Below are 27,342 nucleotides of genomic sequence, written 5' to 3' on the forward strand. Positions count from 1 at the left end.
AGGAGCTTCCCCCAGGTCTCCCACATGGGTGCAGGGGCCCAAGCACTTGAGCCAACCTCCACTACTTTCCCAGGCCAAAAGCAGGGAGCTGAATCGGAAGTGGAGCAGCCGGGATTCAAACCTGTATCCATGTAGGATGTCAGCACCACAGGTAGAGGCTTTATGCGCTACACCACCGCACCATTGTGTGGGTACCAATGGGCATCCCAAGTCACAGAAATTCCCTCCAGAGTCCAGTCCTCAACATCTACACAGGGACTTCCAGAGACCTGGCAGTTACAGGAGTTCCCTAGGGTCCCTGGTCTCTGCCCACCAGATACAGGTGCGCGCCCTAGTGGTGACCATCAGAAAGTGTCAGCACACAGAGCTTGTCCTGTGGTTTGGGGACAGAGGTCCACTTGAAACAGCTTTCCAAAAAATGAACACAAAATGTTGCATTTTACGTGCAATGAATGTATTTCTTACCATTCCATTTTCCATCTGTCAGCATTAAGACTCCAAGGAGAAGCTACTGACACGAGCGTTTACAGCAAGAACAACAGCTTTATTATGATTTCAAAGAAGCTATGGAAGAACGCAGGCATCCTGATGTCAATTCTAGAGCTTGAAGAAGCAACTCAAATGTAGCAACATTTTGAAAAAGTGGTTGATTTTTTTTACAGTCACTTATAAAAGTAAGAAGTTATAAGCACTCTAAAATCAACAACAGGAAGCTAAACTCATTAAGATACGTTCACTCTGTGGACTAGATGCAGCGCAAACACGTCGACAAAGGTTCACTGCAGTGTGGGGAAGAGGTGCAGGCCCAGCTGCTAAGGGGGAAAAACAATGGGTAGCAAGTGTCTCCATGACAATAAAAACCATCCACACAACATGTAAAAAGTACTTAGGCTGAACGCCGGCAGCACGGATGAGCTCGCTCTTTTTCTGAAGTGCCCTACGCTGTAATAAGCGTGAGTTATTTTTTCCCGGGGCCAGAACAATAAAAACTGATTTATGAAAACACTCCAAAGTGATCACAAATAAAACCTGCCCGAATTTTGAGTCAGGAAGATGTGTTTCCCTCAGTCACCTGTCCAGATGCTAAAAGCAACAGTGGTCAAACTTGACCTCCTCCTGAAACGTAAACTAAGCGTGATGCTACCAGCGCTGAAAAGGGTAACATTTATCAGGAATGGCTGTCAGGAAAAGCTTATAGGATGCCCTGCGAGAAACCTCAAGCCAAAATGCTTCTTCTGAAGGACAGACCGGCCATCTTTGCTGCAGCCTTGCATCCAGCCTGACACGGCAAGCTCTCGTTGAGCTGTGTTTGGTTAGGATGAACTGAGCAGGGACAGCCACTCATCCCTTTGGCTCCAACTTGTCTGCAAGGAAACAGACAGGAGCAGACGGCAGGTGCGCGTGTCAGGTGCTGTTTGCCCAGCAGCTCCCTGTCGGGTCCCATGGGCAAGACCTCGCCTATATCTTTTTTTTGTTTTTAAGATTTATTTATTTTATTACAAAGTCAGATATACAGAGAGGAGGAGAGACAGAGAGGAAGACCTTCCGTCCAATGATTCATTCCCCAAGTGAACCTCAACGGCCGCGCCGATCCGAATCCGGGAACCAGGAACCTCTTCCGGGTCTCCCACGCGGGTGCAGGGTCCCAGTGCATTGGGCCGTCCTCAACTGCTTTCCCAGGCCACAAGCAGGGAGCTGGATGGGAAGTGGAACTGCCGGGATTAGAACTGGCGCCCATATGGGATCCCGGGGCATTCAAGGCAAGGACTTTAGCCGCTAGGCCATCATGCCGGGCCCAAACCCCACCTATATCTTACAGTAGACCTCAAAGAGAGAGGCGGCTGCGTGCATGCGGTAGAAAATAGAGAAGGGCATGGCCAGGTTCACCACAATGATCCAGGGCTCAAAGCCGAAGACGGTCTCCTCCAAGCCGTTGTCGTATTCAGGGCGGCAGCCGAAGGCGGGGGGGATCCAGAGCTGCAGGAGGAAAGGAGGGGGTATCATGCTGAACAGTTTCCAGCCGCCGAGGAGGCCCCAGGCCCAGGCCAGGCCTGGGTGAGTGGGGAGGGGGTGCAGGCCTGAACTCCCCAAGCCAGAGCCACACCTGTGGGAAGGACAAGACGCTGCACCGCCATCCCCCTGTCCCCGGAAGCCATCGTGCCCGGAAGTCTCTGTCTTCTCCCCAACCCACCCAACTCCATCCACCCCCACAGCCCTCACTGGACTCAGTTTCCTCATCTAGGAGGTGGGCAAACAATACCTCCCACACAACAAAACAGAACTAAGTGCGAAGCCTAAAGCAGTGACCTCGTATGTTTGCTGTTCCCCCTTTCCCTCCCTCCCCTTCCACTGTCAGGGCTTCCCCGGAATCGGCCTAGACCCACCTCTCTTTCCCACGGGGCACTTCCGCTGATTTCTGCACCGTAGCAGGCACCTTCTCTAAGATGACCCCCATGACCCCAACAACTCCAGGCACACCTGGGGCAGTCCCCTCACTGGAGCTAGTGACACTTCTAACAGACAGGAGGTCAAAGGCAAAGGTCACAGGAGGGCACCTTAGGATTAGGCTACCAAAGGCCATACTCCATGGCAAGAGAGGAGGCCAGCTGCCCACTCCTAGCAGGTGCACTCACAGATGGGCACTGGCCAGCCATGGGGGCTCCAGCATGGTGGTCTCCCCTTGAAGTAGTTGGACATCATTTGTAGCACCTGGAGGCTCCAAATCCAGCCTTCCAAGCCACTGCCACTCCATCACCTCACCAAAAAACGGGGAGTGGCTTTTTAGAGGTTACTAAAAAGAGATCTATTCAGATGGCAGGAGTGGACAAAAGGTTTGTGCTAAGGGGCTTGTAGGAGTCAGTCCCTCTGGGCTTCCTCTGTGAGTGCACAGCCTGTGGTCATTACCCACTGCTTGCTCATGCACGCTCGCTCTCTCTCTCTCTCTCTCTCTCATTTTACTCTAACTGCAGAAGCCCAGTTCAGAAGAGGGACCCTCTGGTGCCAGAGCCCCCCGGTTCTCCTCCCTTCAGCACTGCTCCTCACATCCCAAGAGACCTAAAGCCAGAATCAGATTTGCTGGGCAGACCCACGGCCATTCTGATTTCCATTGCCCCCTCCCTGCCCTGCCCTGGGGCCTTAAGGAGGTACGGAGAGTGAATGCACCTGGACTCGGACCAACTGACCCACTGGAGTTAGGGCCACAGAGCTCAGATCAGCCAGTGGGAAAACAAGGACAAGCAGGTGCAATGGCCTCACTGCCGCTGCTAGAGAACGGGCAGGCCCCTCCCAGGGAGAGACACTCCTGCTAGCTGCAGCCAATGCAGGGCCCCGGATGGGTCAGCAGCTGTTGCTGCTCCTTCCAACCAGGCCCTGCTGTCTCTCCCCAGGTATTTCTCCAAAGGAACCCCAGAAGTACACTGTGCCTTGATTTCATTCCCCCCCTGTGCCTCTTGGACAAATTGCTTATCCCATCTGGACCAACCAGTGACAGGTGGGTGACTGGACACCTGTCCGAACTTCCTCCCATCACCACACTACACAGCAAACCAGGTGTGCTCCTCCCTCCTGTGCAGCTAGGGCTGCCCCGAGGAACAGTGTTGGGGTACAACCCTGCTCTCATCTTCCCATCTGGAACCCAGGTATGACTGCTAATGCTGCTGCAGACAGCTGCTGATCATGTGGCAAAAATAACAGCAAGCATGCACGAGGGCAAGCACAACGTGGTTCAGCTGCAGACCGACCCCTAAGCCACCCACTTCCAAACTGTGAGACAGCTCAGGAAGACCAGGACGCTGGCGGTCAAGGTGCTTAGGAGTCACAGGTCAAAATTCATCTCAACAATGCTGGACTTGCCAGAAGCACTGTCTACCAGAGCCAGGGTCCAGCTAACCTGCTGTGTGTCGTTCCAGCCCCCACCCTCAGTCCCAGCTCACCTGCGCCTGTCCAACTCAGCCCCACCCTCAGTCCCAGCTCACCTGCGCCTGCCCATCTCAGCCCCCACCCTCAGTCCCAGCTCACCTGCGCCTGCCCATCTCAGCCCCACCCTCAGTCACAGCTCACCTGCGCCTGCCCATCTCAGCCCCACCCTCAGTGCCAGCTCACCTGCGCCTGTCCAACTCAGCCCCACCCTCAGTCCCAGCTCACCTGCGCCTGCCCATCTCAGCCCCACCCTCAGCCCCAGCTCACCTGCTCCTGCCCATCTCAGCCCCACCCTCAGTCCCAGCTCACCTGCGCCTGTCCAACTCAGCCCCACCCTCAGTCCCAGCTCACCTGCGCCTGCCCATCTCAGCCCCACCCTCAGTGCCAGCTCACCTGCTCCTGCCCATCTCAGCCCCACCCTCAGCCCCAGCTCACCTGCTCCTGCCCATCTCAGCCCCCACCCTCAGCCCCAGCTCACCTGCACCTGCCCATCTCAGCCCCACCCTCAGTGCCAGCTCACCTGCTCCTGCCCATCTAGAGCTGTCATCCTTAAGGTATTACCCCTTGGCTCCCTCCCTAAGCATGCTATGAACTCTTTCCATCTTTAATCCTCAGCGTCCAGCCCAGATTCCGGCCCCAGTTACTCCCCCTGCAGGTGGATTTACAGACATATACAAGGATACTTCAAGGAGTATGTGGAAAATGGAGTAATGAGAGGAAACTTGGTTGTAAAGCAATTTTGAAATCCAAGGAGAATTTCAACAATCTACATTTTCTATGAATTTTTGAAGATCCCCTACTTTTTCCACCCTCATACTTGGAGGAATTTTGTGACAAGCTGCCTCCCTGCCTTATCTGAAAAAGTCAAGAAACACAAATGGCTTGATTTCAAAACAAGCAACAGATGCTGGCACCATGGCAGAGTAGCCTAAGCCCTGCCTGCGGCCCAGCATCCCATAGGAGCACCAACTGCTGCCTTTCCAATCCGGTTCCCTGCTAACACTCCTGAGAAAGCAGCAGAAGGAATGGCCCAAGTCCTTGACTTCTTTGCACCCACAGGGGAGACTTGGAAGAAGTTCCTAGCTTTGAGTCAGTCCTGTTTCAGCCCTTGTGGCCACTTGGGGATTGAACCAATGGATGGAAGATTCTGTTTTTCCTTCTCTCTGTAGCTTTTCACTTCAAATCAAAATAAAATAACTCTTTAAACAGCTCAAAGGGGGTGTACTTACCGCAATGTTGCAGAGGAACAGGAAGGCTGTGACGTTCCTCAGGATGCTCCTCTTGGCGTTGCCCTGCAGCAGGAGGGGGCAGCAGGCTCGGTCGGGGGGCGCCGCCTGGCCACTCTCCTCCTCCGCTTTGCCTCCAGCTTCTGGCAGACACGTGTTGCTGTTAGCAGCCCACAGGCTGTGCCCACCCTGGGGAGCCTGGTCCCCGGCCACACCTGGGCTGCTCTGGAGGCAGGCAGCCGGCAAGGGGGTGACGTCGCTGCCACACACGGTGACCACACGGAGTGTTCGGATGTCTTCAGAAAGTGTCTCGGGCTCCCGGTGGACAGACTCAATGATGAAGAGGTTCTGGATGGATTTTTCGGCGATCACCAGGACTGAGTAGGGCAAGTTGTACCAGGTGTAAGGGGGGCAGGTGTCAGCACAGATAATGGCCAGGATGGAGCCCCAGGAGATGAGCCAGGAGCCGGAGGCCGTGCCCACCAGGAGGTCCGTGTCCAGCTTGCGGGCTGGGTTTTTCGACTCATCCAATGACTTATTGTCCATTCGATGGAGCTGGATGCCCAGCAGCCCCGCAGCCCCCATAAGCAGCAGCAGTGCAATGGCGTACAGGTAGAACATGATGAGTGCCGACTCGCTCTTGCTCTTGGAGCGCCCGATCCGAATCAGGTATGCCACCACCACAGCGATGGTGGCTGCCAGCACAGCCAGGCCAAGGGCAGAGCCCACCGCCACCCCATGGAACCTGAACTGCATCTGCCGGGGCTGCTGGCTGTCCATCCTGCGGCCGATGTTTTTCCATAGGACATAGAGCATGGTGGAGGCCAGGATCTGGTACTCAATATTGAAGGGGTACAGGTAGTAGATGCCAGAGGAGATGGCTGAGCAGAAGGCCTGCGGTGTGCAATTGCACTGCGGGGTGTGGTCATCCAGAACTAGGGGACAGCAGAGCCCCGGGTCGGGGCAGGGGCTGTTAGTGTTCCAAGCAGAGACATGGAGGAGCTCAGATAAGTGTGTCCCTTCTGAGAGCCAACTGCTGGGTCTTCCCACCACACCCAGGCTTGGTCTAGGCTAGGTCCTCCCACACCCAGGCTTGGTCTAGCTTGGATGTCGTGTGTCCTATCATGGGGACAGCTCAATGTTCCCAAAAGACCTCCATGCAAAGCCCATCTCAACCAGACAGAGCATCATTGTGCCTAAAGGAAACATTACTGGTCAACCTAGGAAGACAGTGACCAGGCACTCGGGATGGCAAGAGGAGAGAAAATTGGCTCCATTTTTTCAAAATATCAATATAGACATGGCAAGCAAGTAAAGATAGCTGGAAACATCTAGAAGCATATAAACCAGAAGTACATAAATGCTGGTTTTTTAAATTTGTTTTTGTTTTGTTTTTGATAGAAAAATGGCAGGCAGGGTCCAGCACGAAGGCCTAGTGGCTGAATCCTCGCCTTGCATCCACTGGGATCCCATATGGCCGCCATTCCCGCTCCCTGCTTGCGGCCTGGGAGAGCAGTAGAGGATGGTCCAAAGCCTTGGGACCTGCACCCGTGTGGGAGACCTGGACGAAGCTTCTGGCTCCTGGCTTCAGATCAGCTAAGCTCTGGCTGTTGCCACTTGGGGAGTGATCTGGCAGATGAAGGTTCTTTCCCTCTGTCTCTCCCTCTCTCTGGGTCTGCCTTTCCAATAAAAATAAATATATCTTGAGAGAGAGAGAAGAAGAAAAACGGCAGGGGATTTTTCTCTTCTATACTATGTTTTCCTGTTTCTTCCAAATCTTTTCTATGAACATGATCTACCTGTGTGACTTCCAAATTATCCTCCAAAAATACCCCCATGGTGGGTGGGGGAAATGTCCTTTGTAGTCAGCAAAGATTCTGCTCTTAAAGTGGCCAGTCACTGGGGCCACCATTGTGGCACAATACGCAAGGACTCTGCCTGTGACACTGGCATCCCTTCTGGGCATATGCTCAGGAGAGCAGCAGAAGATGGCTCAAGTCCTTGGGCTTTTCACCCAGATGAGAGACTCAGGAGTGCCTGGCTCTGGCTTTGGAGTAGCCCAGCTCCAGCCATTGCAGACATTTGGGAAGTGAGCCATTGGATGGAAGATCTCTCTCCTCTCCCCTCTCTCTCTCTTTACAAATTCTGCCTATTAAATAAACATTAATAAAAAAAAAAAAAAAGGCTGTCAGACACTGACAAGACTGGCAGGAGGCAGGTGCACCGAGACCATGTGGATTCCAGGGGATAGAATGAGGGCAGCAGCCCAGAACTGCTTCTTCACGCGGGAAAAGGCTGCAAGCCAATGAGGGTGAGTGACTGATGCAGATGCAGCCTCAGGCCCCTGTTCCACCAATCCACCCTAGGAACGAGCAAAGTGTGTCTTCCAAGTGTGTGGGCTTAGCGAATGCTGGGTGTATTCTGGTACAGCCACATCATGGAAGAGTTGGCAGCCATTTAGAGGGAAATGAAGGGATGGGCACTTGGTCTAGCGGTTAAGATGACAGTGGTCCTCTGTTTGGGTGCCTGCGTTTGATCGCTCCTGCAGCTCCTGACTCCAGCTCTCTGCTAATGCACACGCAGGCAGGCAGCAGTAGGTGATGGCTCGGGAGGTGGGCTCCTGTCATCCATAGGGGAGAGATCCAGATACAGTTCTCAGCTCCAGCCATGGAACCTCTGAGGAGGGAGCCAGCAGATGGGAGTGCTCTAGACAGCCAGATGCACAGGTGGCTGGATGGGTAGATGGATGGATGAAAGGAAGGGAGGAAGAATGGGTGGGTGGATGGCTGGCTGGATGGATGGAAACAAGGGTGGATGGATGGATAGATGGATGGATGGGTGGGTGGGTGGGTGGATGGATGATTAGATAAATGTCTTTCTACCTCTCAGATAAACAAAAATGTTTAAATATATTTAAAATAGACTTTTTAAATTGTACTTGAGCCTTGCCTTCTGAGCCTATAGGGTAACACCTATGTTATTGAATAGGATACATTCTAGAACGGCTAAATTGAGCCAAATTGTAGCCATCTGGCCCCAATAGCCCTCTAAAAATAATGGACTTAGATTCGTCTGTCAAGAACAGGCATCCATCACTCCAACCCCATCAATCTGGACCTTCCCTCCTGACCCTTGTCCTGTCCCTGAACAGGACCCTACTGAGCTGAGACATGGGGAGACTCTGTAGGAGTTCAGCAGTGCTGAACCAGCAGCAGTGGGTGGGGCACCTTGCAAGTCCCACTGCTCTGAGATGTTCCCACCTGTGAGTGGTGTGTGTGTGGAATGCAAGCTAACACGCAGGTGACGCCAGGCTGCTCCGCCCCCAGCGCTGGGACAGGAGGTAGAGGAACTACCTGCCTAGAGCAAGACTTACTTTCCTTGGGGCCATGGCTGTGACTCACCAATGCCAAGGTGGAAGCAAGGTGCTAGGAGAAAAACTCCTGGGACCTCCCGGGCACGGCCAGGACTGCCAAGCTAGGGTAGCTGGGAGGGGCCTTCCCCTGGTAAACACCCCCTACAACTAACAGGAAAGGGAGGAGCAGGGATGTGGACTGTCCCTGCAGCTCATACAGCTGGTATGTGACAGGACCCAACCCCCTTTCTCATGTTACCTTCAGCTTGAGCAAGATGGGATGTATTATAAATGCTCAAGGATTCAGAGGCAAATATAAAGACAGGGGCTACAGGCTCTCAGAGGAACAAGCGAGAAAAGGAAAAAGAAAAGCCAGCAACCTTTCTGCAAATAACAACTGGTCCATGCAACCAACCGTTAGACTTGCACGAGCCTGTTGAAAACCTCACTCTTAGTAAAAGCAACAGGTCATAGGGGCTGAATTAAAAATGCAACCAGTAACAGCCAGCCATCTTCTGTCCTCACTAGAAACAAAGACGCCTCTTCATCTTGCAAATTGGACCGTGAGAACCAGGCAACAGCCCTGCATCAAGACGCAAGCCTGTCATTATGCTCACACACCCTGCCTCCGTGGCAGAGGTGAGCCAGCCTGAACAGGAGTGGGAGCTTTTCAACAACAGAGAATTGTCTGCAGGTGTAGACTTAAGGGACACCTGCGGGTCTCTGGCTCCTGCTCCTCCCGCCCCCTGCTGCATCTTGAACATTCTGGTGTGCACAGGGCCCCTGGGAGTCTTAATCTGGCAGAGAGAGACCCTGCCTGCTCACCCATCGTCACATTCCCGAAGCCCAGGGTGATAAGGCGGCCCTTGTGCTCATTCAGCTGGTGCTTGGACTCGTTGAGGACACCGTTGGCCCACAGCAGCAGGTTGGTGAACACCGAGTGGATTACCCCAAACCTGCAAGCACAGAGAGTGGCTCCAAGCAGCCCTGGGAGAGCGCCAGGCCCCAGAGCGTGAGACTGAGATGCCACTGGCGAGCGCGTGCACACACACGTGAACATTCGTGAGCATGCATGTATACACACATGCACTGTGTGCTTTCCCCACACATACCCACACACCCACGCCCACACACACACGCCTCCTTCTCAATCACCATCTAGTGTCTCCCAGCCACACAGGCTCCGTGTGAATTTGACTGTAAGAGGCAGCTCCTTGGGCCTTTGGCCTTCATCTTCAACTGTTTGCAATTCAGCTCGTGGTCTCCAGGACTTTTAAAGAGGCTGTCTTGGAAACAGGGCTACAGGGAAAATAACTACCTCAAAGCAGGCAACCAGCTGCACTGCTGCCCAGTATATGGATGAGTCGGAGAAGGCTTTGCTTTCTGGATCAAAGACTGAGGAATGAAGAAATCCTGTTCTTGGCCCTTGCTTCTATGCCACGCTGCCTCCTAGGAAGACATGGCAGTAAAGAGAATGGGATGACAGGCAAATGCTAGACCCTGGGGACAGAGGAGAGAGCGGGGTGGGACACGGCTCATGTAGGATCACTGTGGTTCCAAATCCTCCAAGGTCTGCCACACCCACGGGCTCCAGGCAGCATCCGTGGCATCAGCTGTATGCCTTGAAGCTCGCAGGTGATCTGGGAGAGGTGTCATTTAGAGCTGTCCGGGGAGTCGGGCACTTGCACACCAGAGAGCCGAGGCCCAGAGGAAGCACGTCCCTCCCTTTCTAACAACACCACTGGCCCGTGTCTCCTACCTCCATGAAAAATGGTGCAGCCACGTCCTCAACCCTGACCCTGCCTCTCCTCTGAGTTTTAACCCCAGCCCAGCACTGTGGAACTCCTGAGAGCAACCCCAGGCAAGCCCTCTTCTCCTCTGAGCCCTGCCCGCTGGAGGCAGCTGTGCAGCCATGACTGAAAAGGAAACAGAGTCCCGAGGTGCCTGAGTGAGGGCTTGTCCCCCCACTGCCCTCACGCTTTGCCTATTGCTGTGGCTGGCACCTGGGCAGCCGTCTATGGGGCCTTTGACAATGGCACACAATGGTGTTGGCCTCCACCTGCCTGGCTTTGCTCTGACTCATCCTGCACCTGGCTCCCTTCTCTCTCTCTTTTCTCCTGGCCCACATGCATTGTCACACTCCCGGCTCACCAAACTCCAGGAAGAGGCACCAATAATGTCCTACAGGTGCCAACAGCTTCCTGCAAGCTGGCAGTGCCCTGTCTACTTGGTGTGGACATGGCCCTGCGTGGCGTGACAGGTGGCCTTTCCTGCCAGGTGCATTCTCATGCCCATAACCCTAGCCCACAACCAAGATGAGCCTTCCCGAGCTCGGGGTGTTCCCAGCCCTAGAGCCAATGCCCCCCGACCCCTAAATTGTGAGAAAGGAAAAGAGTCAAACCACGGCAGGACATTGTGTGTTCTGGGCAGAACTTCTGGGAGGTACCGAGAGTGTAGGGTCATGGAGTACCGACTCAAGACTAGAAGAAAACAGCTCAGTGTGTGCATGGGCAGGTCCAAAATCCTCAGGGGAGCCTAGTGGGAAATCGGGGTGGTAATAAGGAATGGTGGGTACTACAGGTAAAACTGAGAGTCCAAACCCATCTGCAGAAAGCAAGCCCAACTTGCTTGTTTGTTTGGGATGCCAATTACACTTTTTCTAGAAAAAATCTAAAAGCCAGAGGCAGTAAGTAACTTAATGTCACACAGCAGACTAAATGAAGCTGAGGTATTACCTAGCTCAAGTCACTCACTCTCTACACCTTGTCTCCCAACTCTACCCACAAGGCCAAGGCCTCAGCAGCTCCTGAGATGACAGGTCTGATGAAAAGATAAAGCAGATGGGAGTGTTTTACACTTTCTGGTGGCCACATCCAACATGGCAGGAAAGAGGGTCAGCGTAAGTGGTGGTGAAACTGCTGCGCCCACACAGAACCAAAGCCAAGGTCAATCATAACGGCATGCTCACTCTGGTCCCCGAAGGCTGCAGGGTCCAGGGCACCGTGGGGAGCTGCCACGGGGGCCCCTGGCCTAGACACCTGCTTTCTTTCTGCAAGCCTCCATTTCCTCACCAGTTCAATGGGTGTCACAGCTCTCGCTGTTGCCCTGGACAGCCAGGGCTGGGCACGAGAGGGAGCCTTGTGTGTGACACAGGGAAGTACACTGCAAGAGAACCTGCATTCCCTCCAGCCAGGAGTCCATGGCTCCACACATGGCACCATACACATTGGCTGGGGACAGCTCAGGGTCCCGGGAATGTCACCCAGGCCATCAACCAGAGAGGTTCATCGTGATGTTGTTTAGAATATCAGCACAGACGCTCTAGCACACAGCATGTCTGACGACGGTACCAGGTCCCAGGGCTCCTGCAGCTCCAGCCCCAGTGCAACTGGATTTGGAGATCGAGCCTTTAAGGAAGAACCTGAGGTCACAAAGGTCACGTGGACGGGACTGCATGGAACGCAGCGGCCACCAGGGCTGCGTGTGTCAGGTGCGGCCACGGTGAGAACATGGCTGTTCACCAGCCAGGAAGAGCCCTCTCTCCACACACCAGCTTGGAGCCCTTTAACCTTGGGCCTGAAGCTATGGCTGCCAAGTTTCAGATGCCTGAACAGCCAGGGAGGGCAGGTAAACAGCCACTTCCTGCAGCTTGTGTGATGGTCCAGCTTGAAAGGCCAGGAGCAGGGCTCTCACAGGCATGCACTCCATCTCCTTTCTCAGCAGAGAGGGAGGCCACCAGATTCATTTCTGGAGTTGGAGATCACTGCCAAGGACCAGCACTGGGACACAGCAGTTAACACCACAGCCTGCAAAGCCAGCATTTGATGTAGACACTCATTCAAGTTCCGGCTGCTCCACTTCCAACCCAGCTCCCTGCTGACGCACCTGAGCAAAGCAGCACACGTCAGGGTCCCTGCCACCATGCAGAGCCAGAGATGAAGCTCCTGGGTGCCAGCCTGACCCAGTCCGGCTGCTGCAGAGGAAACATTCTCTCACTCTCGCTCACTCGCTCGCTCTTGCTTTTTCACTCTTTCCCCACCACGCTCTGTAACTCTGAATTTCAAATGAATCAATAAATCTAATATATAATCAATAAATCATATACATATATACATATATATATATATATGGTCAAGGCCACTGCCTGAGACCTCAGAGGACAGCCCCGAAGACCAGGACACCTCAGTGAGTCACTGTTGCACGGCCCCCAGCAGCACCCCAGGAGATGCCCAGATGTTCACCAGTGGGGATGCTTTGGGTATCACGAGGTGGGGGGATCCATTTCTAACCACAGAATCTATTGAACAAGTTCTAACCAGGGCTAGGGATATACCGGTCTCTGGAACATCAACTGTTACCGTGAATGGTGCTGAGGGGAGCTTTCTGTTACTGACCTGATATGACGAGGGACTTCCTCACAGAACAAGCACTGACGCCTGACCCCACCGATGGGTGCCTACCACGCCATCCAACAGCATCACAACACTTTGCCTTTAGGCCAGCCCCCTGTCCCCTGCCTGATCATCCAGGACACTGTCCCACACTGCTCACAATCTCCTGAGACAGTGGTGGTCAGAGACGGTAATGGGGCTGGTATGTATGAAGGACTTCCTGCCTGCCACCACAAGCCATGAGCTTTAGGGCAATTGCCCCCTACAGTTCTCAGAGGCAGCCTGCATAATCATGTCCATTGTACAGATGGAGAAAACTGAGAGTCGGGAAGGGGAAGTGTCCAATTCGAGCCCACCCCACTGCATTTCCAGGGCTTTCTCTGGAAAGGGACTGAAAGCAGGGATTCTCTGTGGCCACGAGTAACATCCTGGCTTTTGAGAACTGAGCAATATGCCAGTGGTGAGCTCTGTCCTGAACTAGATCCAGCTCCAAAGCAGAAAGCAGCCGTCCGCCATGTTTACCTTTCCAGCGTTTTGAAAGACTGGATAACATCCTTCGCATGCCCCCAGAGGAAATAGACCTGGACGGAAATACAGGGAGACAAGAAATGTGCATCAGTGGGGAAGCCGTCACTGCGCCTGCACCTGGGGAAGCTACAGCACTTCAGAGTGAGGGCGCATGCTGCGGGCCTCAGCGACCTCCCAGTCCCCGGAAAGCACATGGCTGTCCTCATCACAGGTGTGTGGCCACTCCCCCACTGGGGACAGCAATCCAGGAGCACCCACTGAAAAACAGGGTGAGGTCCCCTCACTCCAAGTGAAGCAGTGTTGGGATTGATTGAGGAAGTCTGCTGTAGGACGGGATGCTGTGACGAGCAGAATGTCTGCTGTGGGACAGCGTGTGGGGTGACAGGCTTGCCTGGCATGTGACCTAATAACCTGTTTATATTGTGTCTATTTATTGATCCAGAGAATACTCACTGGAAACTTACTCTAAACCAGCTGTTGAGAGTTTTCAATGCAGAATGAAATTAATTCTCTCTGGTCTTTCATTTCACTCTGGATGGAATGCAGGAAGGAGCACCAGAAAATCCACGGAAAAAATGCACTTAATGTTTAGATTCCATTCGTCTGTGGACTCTGTGAATCCCCCTCATGTGCTTCCAGATTCCCCACCATGCGGTCGTTGGCAGCAACACCGGGACGGGAAAAGGGGTGGATGCTGGCAACGGCAGTGCGTGCCAGCCCTGACTCCCTCCCTACGTAGCCACAAGTCAGCCCTTCTGGTGCTGCTTTTCCCATCTTTGAAGCGGGGATGACAGTGGAACTCCCCCTGGAAGGCACAGGGAGTAGTGGGACGGTGCCCACCAGCGGCTTTGGACAGACAGGGGCCTGTGTGTTTCCTGCTGCCACCCAGCCAACACGTGAGTTATAGAAAGCAAATCAAAGCTAGAGACCCATTTTGTCTCGTCCCAGTGGTTCAGCCTAAGATGTACCTTCTTGCTCAGGAAAGGCCTCTCCAAGGACAACTCTCTAGGAACTGCCCTCCCCACTCCGACTGCTGCCTCCACCTTCCAGGGAATGCCAACCCTGGCAGCCACTGCAAGAGCTCGGAGGTGACTGGATCCCTGCTGCCTGCCTGGGAGACCAGGACTGTGTGCCGCATTCCCGGCTTCAGCTCCAGCCCGATGCTGGCCACTGTGCATTTTAAAAATAAACTAGCTCATGCTTGCTCTCTCTCTTAAATAATTCACATTTTCTATGACTCCATTTGTTTAAATATCTAGTCTATTCTCTCGACATCTCGGAGGAAAGGCACAGTCCCTGGGCAGAGGTACAGAGTGACTGAGGACTCATTGATTCATCGACTAGCTCATTGATAAAATGCATTAAATTAGAAAGCTGCAGATCTCCAGCCACCCAGAGTGATGTTTTGAAAAAGCACACATCTGTTCAGGTCATCGCTCCACCTAAAGTCATCAGTGGCTCTCTATCACTATGTAAATGAGGCGTCATCCCCACGTGAGCATTCACCACAGGCAGAGCCCTCTACAAGGTGCTGTCCATCAGCTGTCCCCTTGCCCCTCACGGATAAGGTCATGACACCCCAGAAGCATTAAACAACATGCCTGGAACCAGGTGGGCTCCACCCCGGCCCGTAGCCTCAGCCCCACCTCATCCCTGAAGCCACAGTGGGGAGGACTCGGGTTTCTGCTGTGAACCTGGGTGACTCGGTACACCACAGCTCCAGGTGCAAGGCGGCCCCTTCAGAGTCTCCTAGCAAGCTCCCCACCTCTCCCGATCCACATCTGAGTTTGCAGGGCACCTGCTATAGAAAGCTTCGCCATTGGAGTGATCTCAGATAAATGTGTGGGGATGTCCAGAACTGCCAGCTAGCTGCACACCTAGAGATCACTTGGTCAACAATGGAATTGTTAAAATGCCACCACTGGGCCCAGAAGGAGCGCTGCAGCGACGGTGTCCCTGAGCGCCCAAGCTTCCCGGAGTGGATAAGGACAATCATGGCGTTACAGCTGCTGATCCTAAGAGTGTGTCCTCTGAGCTCCAGCTTCTCCCTTCTGGGCAGAAGGGAGCTTGCTCTTGCCCCACCCAAAGGAAGCTTGGAACGTGAAATCACCCACACACAAGAAGACAGGCAGCACATGAACCTACTCATGCATGGAACCTAACACACCAACACCAAAACAAGGACTCTGAGAGTGCAGCAGTGGCCAGGGGAGGCCAGGGGAGGCCAGGGGAGGCCAGGGGATGTGCTGCCGAAGGGTGCGGAGTCACAGATGTGCGGGGTAGAGAGATGAGTCCAGCGATATGACACAGCAGCTCAAGCACTGTGGGCTACAATACTACGTTGTCCACGGAAAGCTTGCTAATGGATGGGATTTTGACCTCAACACAAGGAAAGGAACTGCATGAAATGATGGAAAGCTGATTTGCAGGACTGTAGTATCATTCCAGTACGTGTGTCTTTACCAAAGCATCCTGTTGCATACCTAAGATGTTTCCAGTAAGGAAAAGGCATGATGAGGCCTGCATTGCAGCACAGTGGGTTAAACTGCCCCATGCAATGCCAGCATCCCCTAAGAGTGCCAGTTTGAGTCCTAGCTCCTCTCCTTGTGATCCAACTCCCTGCTAATGCACCTGGGAAAGCATCAGAAGATGATCCAAGTGCTTAGGCCCCTGTCACCCATGGGAGGACCTCAGATAGGATTCCTGGCTCCTGGCTTCAGCCTAGTCCAGCCCTGGCTGTTGTAGCCATTTGGGGAATGAACCAACGGATGGAAGACCTCTCTGTCTCTCCTCCTTCTCTCTGTAACTCTGCCTTTCAAATTTTTTTTAAAGCAAGAAAAGAAAAAATTGATGGTGACCATCCCACACCTGTTCTCAAAGAGTTCCTAAAGCAATTACACAAGGAGAAAAACGCGAAGTATTCTGCATGCCGGAGAGTGTTTCTGAACTATTGGCCGTGACCTTCATCACTTGCATTATCAGATAGTGGACAGTGCTCGTGTCCACTATCATGGATGCCGCCAAGGACAGATGCACAGGGAAGGTCCACCTAGGATTCTGCTCAACCTTAAGACTTTCTGACTCTAAGCTATACATTTAAAGTATATGTGTCAGGGCCCGGCACCATGGCCTAGCAGCTAAAGTCCTCGCCTTGAACGTACCAGGATCCCATATGGGCACCGGTTCTAGTCGTGGTAGCTCCACTTCCCATCCAGATCCCTGCTTGTGGCCTGGGAAAGCAGTCAAGAATGGCCCAAAGTCTTGGGACCCTGCACCCACATGGGAGACCAGGAGGAAGTTCCTGGCTTTTGGCTTTGGATTGGCACAACACCGGCACGCTGCGGTCACTTGGGGAGTGAATCATCAGAAGGAAGATCTTCCTCTCTGTCTCTCCTCCTCTCTGTATATTTGACTTTGCAATAAAAATAAATAAATCTTTTTTAAAAATCAAGTATATCTGTCAAATCCACTCTTCTTAGCCACGCCAAGTTCACTAATGCTAAGAAAGAGAACCACATATATTTCAAAAGCTTTTCATCCTCAAGGGGACTAATGAACAAGAATTCCAGGGACCCAATGAGTGGCTATCTGACACAAGGCTTCCCTTGAGGGATAAAGATGTTCTAAAATGGATCATGGTGATACATGTCATAGCACTACACAGTCTGGATGAGAGCTGTCACAGCATACTCAGAAAAAGAAGATTCCTCCCCCAGGTCTTTACTGGTGGGCTCTGGCTTGGCAGGCTTTCCTGTCCAAGGGGACACAGAGCCCCCTTTCACAGTGGAGGCAGCTAGAGGACTGGGCATCACAGATGGACTCAGGTTCACCTTGGGGCTCATGACAAAGTCCTCAGCCGCTCACACTGCTCCACCTGCTAGATGTCTTATTCTTTATTCATTCTCAATTTATTTGAAAGGCACAGAAATGAAGATACTGACAGAGAGATCTGCATCTGCTAAGGACTGAATGAGGTTCAAGCCATGCCTCACATGCGGGAGTCAGGGGATCCAGGCTTGAGCCATCATCTGCTCCCCCCCCCATGGTGAGCATAGCAGGAAACCAGATGGACGAGGAGAAGCTGAGACTCGAACCAGGCACTCCAACTGGGATGCAGCATTCCACGCAGCACCTTAGTCACTGCTCCAAATGACCATTCCTCCTAGGCCTGCTGATGTTGTGGGGCTTAAGCATCCTGGGATGCACTTCACAGGAACACAGCACAACTGGACTCTGGGCACTTACCTGCAGGAGAGAGTGCACTGCGTGTGTGACAGGGAAGACTGCTTCAGTGGCGGACAAGCATGCCGAAAATCCCACGAAGTACCCAATTTTAAGGCATCCCAGGATGATGGTAATGATTGCAAACAAGGTGATGCTGCCTAAATCGAGGGGGAGGGGATACACACATACGTGTGTGTTAATATGCACACATGTCACTTCGATGTAACTACATTCAGCACTCTCGTATTGGTCCAGATTTTTGACAAGAACACCAAGACCAATCAGTGGGAAGGAATAGTCTCCTCAACAAATGGTGCTGGAAGGGCCCAGCACGATGGGCTAGTGGCTGAAGTCCTCACCTCACATGCACCAAGATTCCATGTGAACACTGGCTTGTATCCCAGCTGCTCCACTTCCCACCCAGCTCCTTGCTTGTGGCCTGGGAAAGCAGTTGAGGACGGCCCAAAGCCTTGGGATCCTGCACCCGCGTGGGAGACCGGAAGAAGTTCCTGGCTCCTGGCTTCAGATCAGCTCAGCTCTGGCTGTTGCCACTTGGGGAGTGAACCAGCAGACAGAAAATCTCTCTTTCTGTATCTCCCTCTCTCTGTATATCTGCCTTTCCAATAAAGATTTTAAATAAATAATCTTTTTTTAATGGTGTTGGGAAAACATGAGCTCTACACTCGAGATATTGAAGTGGGGTCCTTTCTAGATACCATATATAATAATTAACTGAAAAAGAATCAAAGACTTGAATACCAAGCAAAAAGCATAAAACTCTGAAAGGAAAACAGAAGAGAAAATCTTTATGACATGGGATTTGGCAATGATGATTTGGCTGTGACAAAAGCACAAACAATGAAAGTAAAAATAGGTGAGCTAAACTACCTTACAATGAAAAACTGCATCGGGGCCAGCATCAGTGAAAAGCCAACCACAAAAAGGAGCAAAATATTTACAAAGTACTTATCTACTAAGTCATTCATACCCACAATACAAACAGACTTTCAGGATTCAACAAAAAACACAAAGGAAAACCAACCTGCTTTAAGAAAGGGTACGAATAGACATTTCTTCAAAGAAAAGATTATAACATCCAACAAGCACAAGAAATAATGCCCCCCATTACCAATCACTGAGGAAATGCAGATCAAAAGACCAAGCTGCCGCTTCACTCTCCCCAGGACCACCACCACCTCACTTCCCTCAGGACCACCACCTCACTCCCCCCAGGACCACCAACATCTCACTCCCTCCAGTTCTGCTTCTCTGAAAACCTGAGCAATACAATGACAAGTGCTGCTGCGGACACAATGTGAGCAGCTGTGCAGCTGTGGGTGCTAGTGCGAAATGGTGCTGCCACTGCAGACAACAGCAGGGAGGCTTTCAGAAAAAACACAATCACCTCCTGATCCAGCCATTGTAGGCATGCACTGGAAAGAGTTGAAAGCAGCAACACAACAGACCATTCACACACCCATGTTCATCTCGAAACGGCATTATTCACAGCAGCCAAAGGGCGGAAGCAACCCAAATGTCCCCTAAAGAACGGGTAAACTCAATGTGAACACCACTATAATGAAACGGTATTCCGAGTGAGCAGGCAAGGACACTCCGAAGGGCATGACAGCATCAGTGATCCCCAACGGCCCCACACTGAGAGCAATTCCATCACTGGGCTGATCTAATGAACCTGGAAAGCAGGTACTGTCTTCTCTGAGTAACTGTGCCCACCCCACACACATGACAGGATGTGACATACGACATGCAGTTGTCCCTTGCTACCTGTGTGCCATTGTTTCCAGGACCCCTCACGTAAGAGGACGTTGTACTTGCAGAGAATGAATACACATTCTCCACAAACTTCAAATTATCTCTGTGAGTCCTTGATTCACCCAAGGCTGTGTAACAGCCATGCAGACAGCTGCTCTCCCCTATTACTGAAGGGATACCCACAAGGAAGGAAAGTTGGCCTGCTGAGCACGCACACAAAAGCTCTCTTCCAGTGGTTCACATCATTGGTGGGCTGAATCCAAGGATACAGAATCTGTGGACAGAGAGAACTGACAACATTCAAAGGGGATCAAGATCAACAGAATGTCTGTAGGGCATTTTGAGAAAGTGAATTCATCTGGGGCTGGCACTATGATGTAGCGCGTTAGCCACTGCCTGAAGCACCAGTATCCCATATGGGTACCAGTTTGAGTCCCAGCTGCTCCGCTTCCAATTCAGCTCCCTGCTGATGACCTGGAAAAACAGCTGAGGGTGGCCCAAGTGCTTGGGCTCCTTCACAGAGATGAAGCTCCTGGCTTCTGGCTTCAGTTTGGACCAGCCCTGGCTATTGGGATCATTTGTAGAGTGAACCAGCAGGTTGAAGGTCTCTCTCTCTCCCTCTCTCCCGCTCCCTCTTCCTCTGTAACTACCTTTCACGCTCTGCAGCAGTGGCTGCCACACCTGAGTATGCTCCAGAACCGCCTGCAGGACTCAGGAAAGCACAGGCTGCTGGCTCCACCCCCAGAGATGCTGACCCAGAAGGTCAGGGTGGGACCCATATTTTGCATCTGTAACAAGTTCCAGGACCAGGCAGACAGAGAGAGCAGTTGATGGTGGCCTGGGATCCTTGCTTTGAGAATCACTGGCCTAGAACCTCAATGTGGGTGCCATTTCAAGGGTTCTGTGATAAATACTTCACATACCCTCTCGCGCTCTGTGGTTCATTCACTCACTGATGTTTTCATCTGATATTTCATTCATTTCATTCTCACCACCATCGTTTGGGGGCAGTCTGCACGTGTCCACCCTCCAAAAATTTGTGTGCTGGAAGCTTGGTCCTCAGGATTGAAGATGTTAAGACTGCGGACGCTTTAAGAGGCAGCACCTAATGGAAAGTCACTGGAGGTGCCAATTAGAAGGGATTAATGTAGTTCTCTCTGATCCCAGTTAGTTCTCCTGAAAGTGGACTGTTTACGGACTGGCACTGTGGCATAGTAGGCAAACCTGCCACTTACAACACTGGCATCCCATTCCAGTTCTGACTGCTCCACTTCCAACCAGCCTCCTGCTAACGCACAGTTTTGGTCTGGCCCAGCCTTAGGTCTTATGAGCATTTGGGGAGTGAACCAGTAGACAAAAGCTCTCCCTCAGTCTGTCTCTCTCCTATCTCTGTAACTCTGCCTTTCAAATGTATCAATCTTAAAGCAAAACAAAAACAATGGATCGTCAACTGGTTCCCTTTCGGGTTTTCTGCCACATTGGACACAGCCAGCCAATACACACCAGAATGCCATGCCACACTGGTTGCACCCCCCACCCCCAGCCACCAGAATAATCAGCCAAACACAACTCTATAAAGTGCTTAGGCTCAGGTGACTGGGCACAACAACACAAGCAAAGATCCCCGTTGTGCACAAGGCATCACGCCAGAGACTAGGTAAAGAAATAAGAATCCTGGTGCAAGAAAAGCACGCAAGCACAGAATTCTGTGAACTGGGGTGTGCACGAACCATAAGGGATGGGCTGGACCCACACGCATACTAGAAACACAAAGATGATGCCAGCAAAAAGCTGCCCACTCATCAGGGCAACAGACAGAAGGTTGTGCAAGGATACCAGTCATTGGCCACTGTTTGTGGAGCACCAGCTTCAGGCCAGGCACCACCCGGGCACCACGCTAACGACATCAGGCAAAATCAAGTGGCTGCCATTGCGAACTCAACGTTCCATTGACAATGACAGGGAGTAAATAATCAACACCCCAAGGCTGCCTGAAGAGCCAAGGGCACAAAGGAAAGCCAAGCAGGGGAAGGACTCAAGTTGGAGGAGGATGGTTGGGCAAGGACTGCCTGAAGGGCGAGAGCTGAGCAGAGGCCTTGGCAGGGGAGAAACAGCATCCATGTTCTTCCTCTGAAACAACCAGTGAACAACCAGAGTGTGTGTCCTTATGGATTTTTTTATTGCTCTTAAATTACCCAAGACTGGGCAATTTAGAAATGAAACTGTGTCTAGCTCATGATCCTAGCAGCAGGGAGGTCCCAGCACCTGGCAAGAGCCTCCTAACCAGCATTACAACAGGGCTAGAGGGTATCATGCTGTGAGATGCAGCAAGCGTGCTAGCTGGGTCTTTTTCCCTACTTATAAAACCACAGTGCCCTAAGGTGGACTTGATCAGCCAATGGACCTAAGAAAAATTTTCTCAACCCCAGTGCAATAAAGTCAATGGTGTCTCAGAACTATCAAAAAACCACTCAAGTAACACCCTTGGAACATTATTCCCCACATTGGGGTCTCTAAGGTATCATCAAATTGTCATCCTCATCCCCAGGTGCTGATGTAGTTTGACAGCAAGAAAAGGAGCCCATTTCTTCCCCGCCAGCAGACACAGGAGCAAAAAAAAAGAACGAAAACATTTGTCCTATCCGCCCTCCTCTGTACCTCCCTACCATAATTGGAGGCCCACATGGGCATGCATGCCCTTAAACTATGTAACAACTATTTAACAATATTAAAAATAAATTAATAGGGCTCGGCAGTGTGGCCTAGTGGCTAAAGTCCTCGCCTTGATACCATATGGCTGCTGGTTCTAATCCCGGCAGCTCCACTTCCTCTCTATCTCTCCTCCTCTCAGTATATCTGACTTTGTAATAAAAAAAATAAATTAAAAAAAAAATAAATTAATTAATAAAAAAACAGTGTCACCAAGGAGACCCACACTCATGATCTCATCTCACCTCAGTGACCTCCCAAAGAGCCCTTGGGGATTAAATTTCCAACATGTGACCCTTTGGGGGCATACATTAAAACCCCAGCAGAGTTCTCCCAAGAGATGAAGATGAGGCAGAGAAATGGTGGACAGCAAATTTGCAGATGATTAGAGAGTAGATGTGGCATAACAGATGAACAGATGCATGGACAGATGGATGATGGATGGATTGGTGGATGGATGATGGATGGATAATGAATGGATGGATGGATGATGGATGGGTAGATCGATGGATGATGGATGGGTGATGGATGGATAATGGACGGATGATGGATGGATGGATGGATGATGGATGGATGGGTGATGGATGGATGGGTAGATCGATGGATGATGGATGGACGGATGATGGATGGATGGATGGATGGATGGATGATTGATATATTCGTGAATAGACAGATGGTGGATCATGGATGGATCACACATGGATGAATGGTCAAGTAGATAAATACACTGAGAACAGAAAAAATACTGAAGTCAAATCCAAATCAGTGAAGAAGAACAGCATGAGAATGTGCTATTGGTATGATCTATAAGGTTTTATAATACAGAGTAAACATTTTGAGGGGAAGCATGTACAAAAGAAAGGGACAATGGCATAAGTAATTATTTGAATTTTTTAAATCCTCCAGTTCAGGGGCCTGGCGGTGTGGCCTAGAGGCTAAAGTCCTCGCCTTGAACATCCTGGGATCCCATATGGGCACCGGTTCTAATCCCAGCAGCTCCATTTCCCATCCAGCTCCCTGCTTGTGGCCTGGGAAAGCAGTCGAGGACGGCCCAATGCATTGGGACCCTGCAACCACACAGGAGACCTAGAAGAGGTTCCAGGTTCCCGGCTTCGGATTGGCGCAGCACCGGCCATTGCAGCTCACTTGGGGAGTGAATCATCGGGCAGAAGATCTTCCTCTCTGTCTCTCCTCCTCTCTGTATATCTGACTTTGTAATAAATAAATAAATAAATAAATAAATAAATAAATAAATCTTTAAAAAAAATCCTCCAGTTCAGTAGTGAGCAAGAATGGGAAGAGTTTGTTTAAAATGAAAGCTAGCAGTTTCATTTTGGGTGCATGAGGGTAAACCACCACTTTAGGTGCCAGCATCTCATATATATATGAGCAGAGGCTCATATACATACACACATATATATACACATATATAGTCATATACATATCAGCATTTTATGTTACATCAATATTATATATTATGCCAGCATTTTATATTTATGTAAAAGTATACATAAAGTAAAAACTATATACTAGTGCATTATTTACATCATATATATAATATACTGAACTAATATACACACATTGTGAGTATTCATATATATGAATATTCAACACTACTTGGATTTCTCTGGAGGTCTTAGAACATGTGCCTCATGGATAAGGGAAACTGCTGTAACCCCGCACTGTGCCAGGTACCCAACTAGTGTTGGCAGAGAGATGACCAGTCCTCTTCATTTGGAACCCAAATCCCCTCTTTGGAGTTTGTAGCTGGGAGGGCCCACAAAGCCAGTCTACATCTCCATCCCATGCAAAGGATGCTTCCCAGGGCACCATGACCAGTGGCCATCTGGCCTCCACCAAGACATGGCCCAGGCATCGATGTCCACTGCCTCTGAGCATGTGCCCTTCTGCTGTGCTGACCACACACCAATGTCTTCCTTAAACTGAACTGCATCCCAGAACTGTCCTCCTCTCCCCCGTCACCCATTCATTCATTCACCCATTCATTCATCAATTCTATTTTTCAGCAGACATCAACTGGCACTTACTTGGCATTGGGCATCCTGCCAGGCGCTCAGACACAAAGGTGAGCACTCAAGACAAGGTGTTTGCCTTTAAGAGAGTAGAGTCTGACTAGCCCAGTGAGCAGAAACTGAACAATACAGTTTTCACATTCTCACAGCTCCCAAAGAAGAATGCCTCCTGCCTGGAGCCAGTTCCCAGCCCAGACCTGACCTTGATGCTCTCCACAGTGCCCAGCACCCCGCTCAGTGATGCCTTCTCAGACTGGCCACATCTCAGCCTCTGTCCCCAGCGCCATGGCAGAGCCACCTTCCTAACTCAAGCTTCCCTTTCCAGCTGCGAGTCTACAAGAAAACTTGTCTCTAGTGGGGCTGAAGCCACTACCCCGGGCACCAAGGACTCCCGACGTTCATAGCTGCTCTTGCTTCTGTTGTGAATCTCCGGCTTGTCCAAGGCTTGACCAACTGCTTCCTCCAGCATCTACAGCCCTGCCCAAAGATGACTGGGACCCTTCTACTGATAAGAAAATCAGACTCAGCCAGACCTTCCAGGGCAGCACTGTCTCCAGGACTCACCACCCTCCTTGAAACACTGAGGCTCTCAACAGCCACCACACACTCAACATCTGCTGTGTGCTTTCCCTGTTCTGTCTTATTCATCCTGTTCCTGCTCAGCGTCCAAAAGACATCTCAAGTGGTACAGGAGGAACCTCTCCGGCTCCTCCCTCTGGCTTCCCAGTTTGGCCAGAGACACAATCACTCATTCGGGGATGAAGGCCCCAGTACTCAGAGGCATCCTGGAAGAGAGAGAGCCAGAAAGAAAAGGGTGAGGAAGAATGCGGGACAGAGAACGGCGGAAAAGGGGAGAAAAGGAAGAGTGGGAAGGAGGGAGGAGGGAGGGAAGGGTGAGGGAGGAAGGGAGAAGGAGGGGAGGAGTTAGAGAGAAAGGAACCAAAGAAAGAGAAGGAGGATATAGGGAGGGGAGGGAAAAGGAAGGAATAAGACAGGAGGGCGGACAGAAGGCAGGACGAAGGAGCTTCCACTGCAGGAGGGCAGAAGCAAAGTCTGTGTCATTCTGGGGCTGGGTTTGCTTTATAGGGCACTGCCATCATTGTCATCCACAGTCACAAATCCACCAGCCTCCCTCAAAACCACCATCTTCAGAACCAGAATCAGCCGCCTGGGATGCCGTGCAATCTTTCCAAAGGTGAGGTGAACCGGAAAGCCCCCGATCATTACCACCCAAAGCAGAAAGGCACATGGCTCCGGGCAGCTTTACAGAGAGCGGTTCAGTGGCTGTGGGTGTATGAGTCCTTCCTGTCGGGCACAGGGACCGCAAAAGGCACCTACACCAGGGCATGGAGGAAGCTGTGGGGAGCAGAAGGCATGTGAGCCCATAGTTGTTGGAGCATGAGGGCAAGGAGACAGAACCATGCCCCAAGTCCCGTTTACCTGTAGGTCACAGTGGAAAATGCCTTGTGTCCAGACAACCTGGTCTAAGATGGCTTTCTCCACTTGTCCCTCATTCCCGCTGCCTCCCTTTCACCTGCGTGGAGTCTGGGTGGCAGCAGTCTCTCGCCTGCAGGAGCCGGCAGTTCTCTTCCCAACCACTTTACTCTCTGTGCTGCAAGAACCCAGCAGGTGCTTCTGTGCCCATCTGCTTGTCCTTCATTTGCTCAGCACCTTCTCCACATGCAGGCCTGAGAGCGCTCAGGGGCCACTCCCAGGGGCTGGAGCAGAGGGAAGTTGGACAGGACCAGTCCAGCCCAAGCACCCAGGGTCACACTCCTGGTGTGGGGACTGGGGATGCTTCCCCAGGGAGGTCTGGAACCCTGTCTTGGAAGGCAGAGAGCAGGTGGGGAGGGGCATTCCAGGAGGGAGCCAAATATGCTAAGGCACTGAAGTGGGAAAAAATGGGACGAGAACTGAGAGGTTTTGTGAGTATCAGGGCGCACAGGAGAAGGAGGAAAGGCAGATACGTGAGAGGCCACTACGGCTGGATCTGCACAGCCTTGGAGCGAGGAGAGGGAATGTGGCCTTCACGCAGGGGTCAGCAGAGCAGTAGCAGCAGCTGGTTAGAGAAAAGATGTGGACAGGCATGTTAGCAGGCAAGAGCCTGGAACCAGGCTGGGACAGATCAAGAGCCAAGGGGCTAAAGGTGAAGGTCCGCGCTGAGGGCAGGGCCGGGGTGCCCCCCACTCACCGCGGAGCCAGCGGGCGCCGGCGTGCGTGTCCTTGGGGCGGATGAGGCGGCGCTGAGCGGCGCTGCGGCCCATGTACCACAGCATCCAGGCCAGCTGCAGCAGCATGAGCGCCGTTAGGAAGCCCAGCAGGTCGCCCTTGCCCACGCGCGACGCGTGCACGGCCCAGGCCAACAGCAGTAGGAGCCCCGCCACGAACACATTGAGCCCGTACTGGCTGCTCAGCGCCTCGGCCAGCTTCTGCTGGACGCCGGTACGCACCGCCGCCGTGCGCTCCCGGGCCGGGGGCTGGCCCACGCGCATCTCGGAGACACCTGCGCACCGGGTCGCCTCCTGGAACGGCTGCACTGGAACCTGCCCAAGCCCCGACGTCCTCTGCCAACCCTGCCGGGTCTCCTGACCGCCTTCCACGCCTGACTTCACCTTAGGGCCGCTCGATCTTTGTTCAAGGAACCCACCCAGTCGGCTTCACTCCTAACCCCGCTGGGACCCGGCTTTCCCACATACGCCCCGCCGCCTCCAGCACACCTCTCTCGCCCCAGCAGTTCCCAGCTCACTGTGAGATCACCCACGGACCGAGTCCAACTCCCGGTCCCCTTCCCGCCCCGCGCCTCTTCCTGCGCCACGCTCCCGGGAGCCAGCCAGTGCCCACACCCAGGGCGCCCGGAAATGCTGGGAGGCTAGAAGTGGGCCAGGAGGCCCGAGGCAGCAGGGCGGGGCAAGGAGTCTAGGGGTTCGCCTGCTGTGGCCCGAGGGGCTGCGCGGGAGGCGTGGCCGCGGCGGAGTCGGGACCGGCAGGTCAGCACTGCTCCCGTGTACTGCCCGTAGGGGCCCTGACACCTCGGGGACCTGGCTGAGCCTGTGTGTGGCGATGCGCGTCCCTCGTCCCTCTGTAGGTCGGTGTGCTGCGTGCTGCCCCCTCTGTGTTCCTGGGATCGGGTTTCTCTGTGCGTTCTTTCCAGGTTGTATCTGGGTGTGTCTGGTTAGGGGTTGAGGCGT

At 52.4% G+C, this 27,342-nt stretch overlaps 1 protein-coding gene across 1 annotated transcript; it reads right to left on the bottom strand.

Moving 5' to 3' along the window:
* Window positions 1–1,806: 1,806 nt before the first annotated feature.
* Window positions 1,807–26,646, bottom strand: OTOP1 (otopetrin 1). Its single transcript, XM_004579355.2, has 6 exons — window positions 26,346–26,646; window positions 17,661–17,797; window positions 13,410–13,468; window positions 9,322–9,452; window positions 5,148–6,079; window positions 1,807–1,977 (listed from the first exon to the last, which is right to left on the bottom strand). The coding sequence occupies exons 1-6, from the start codon at window positions 26,644–26,646 to the stop codon at window positions 1,807–1,809; spliced, it is 1,731 nt and encodes a 576-aa protein (XP_004579412.2).
* Window positions 26,647–27,342: the final 696 nt, after the last annotated feature.

The sequence above is a fragment of the Ochotona princeps genome, chromosome 11, assembly GCF_030435755.1.
Source record: "Ochotona princeps isolate mOchPri1 chromosome 11, mOchPri1.hap1, whole genome shotgun sequence".
Lineage (NCBI taxonomy): Eukaryota > Metazoa > Chordata > Mammalia > Lagomorpha > Ochotonidae > Ochotona > Ochotona princeps.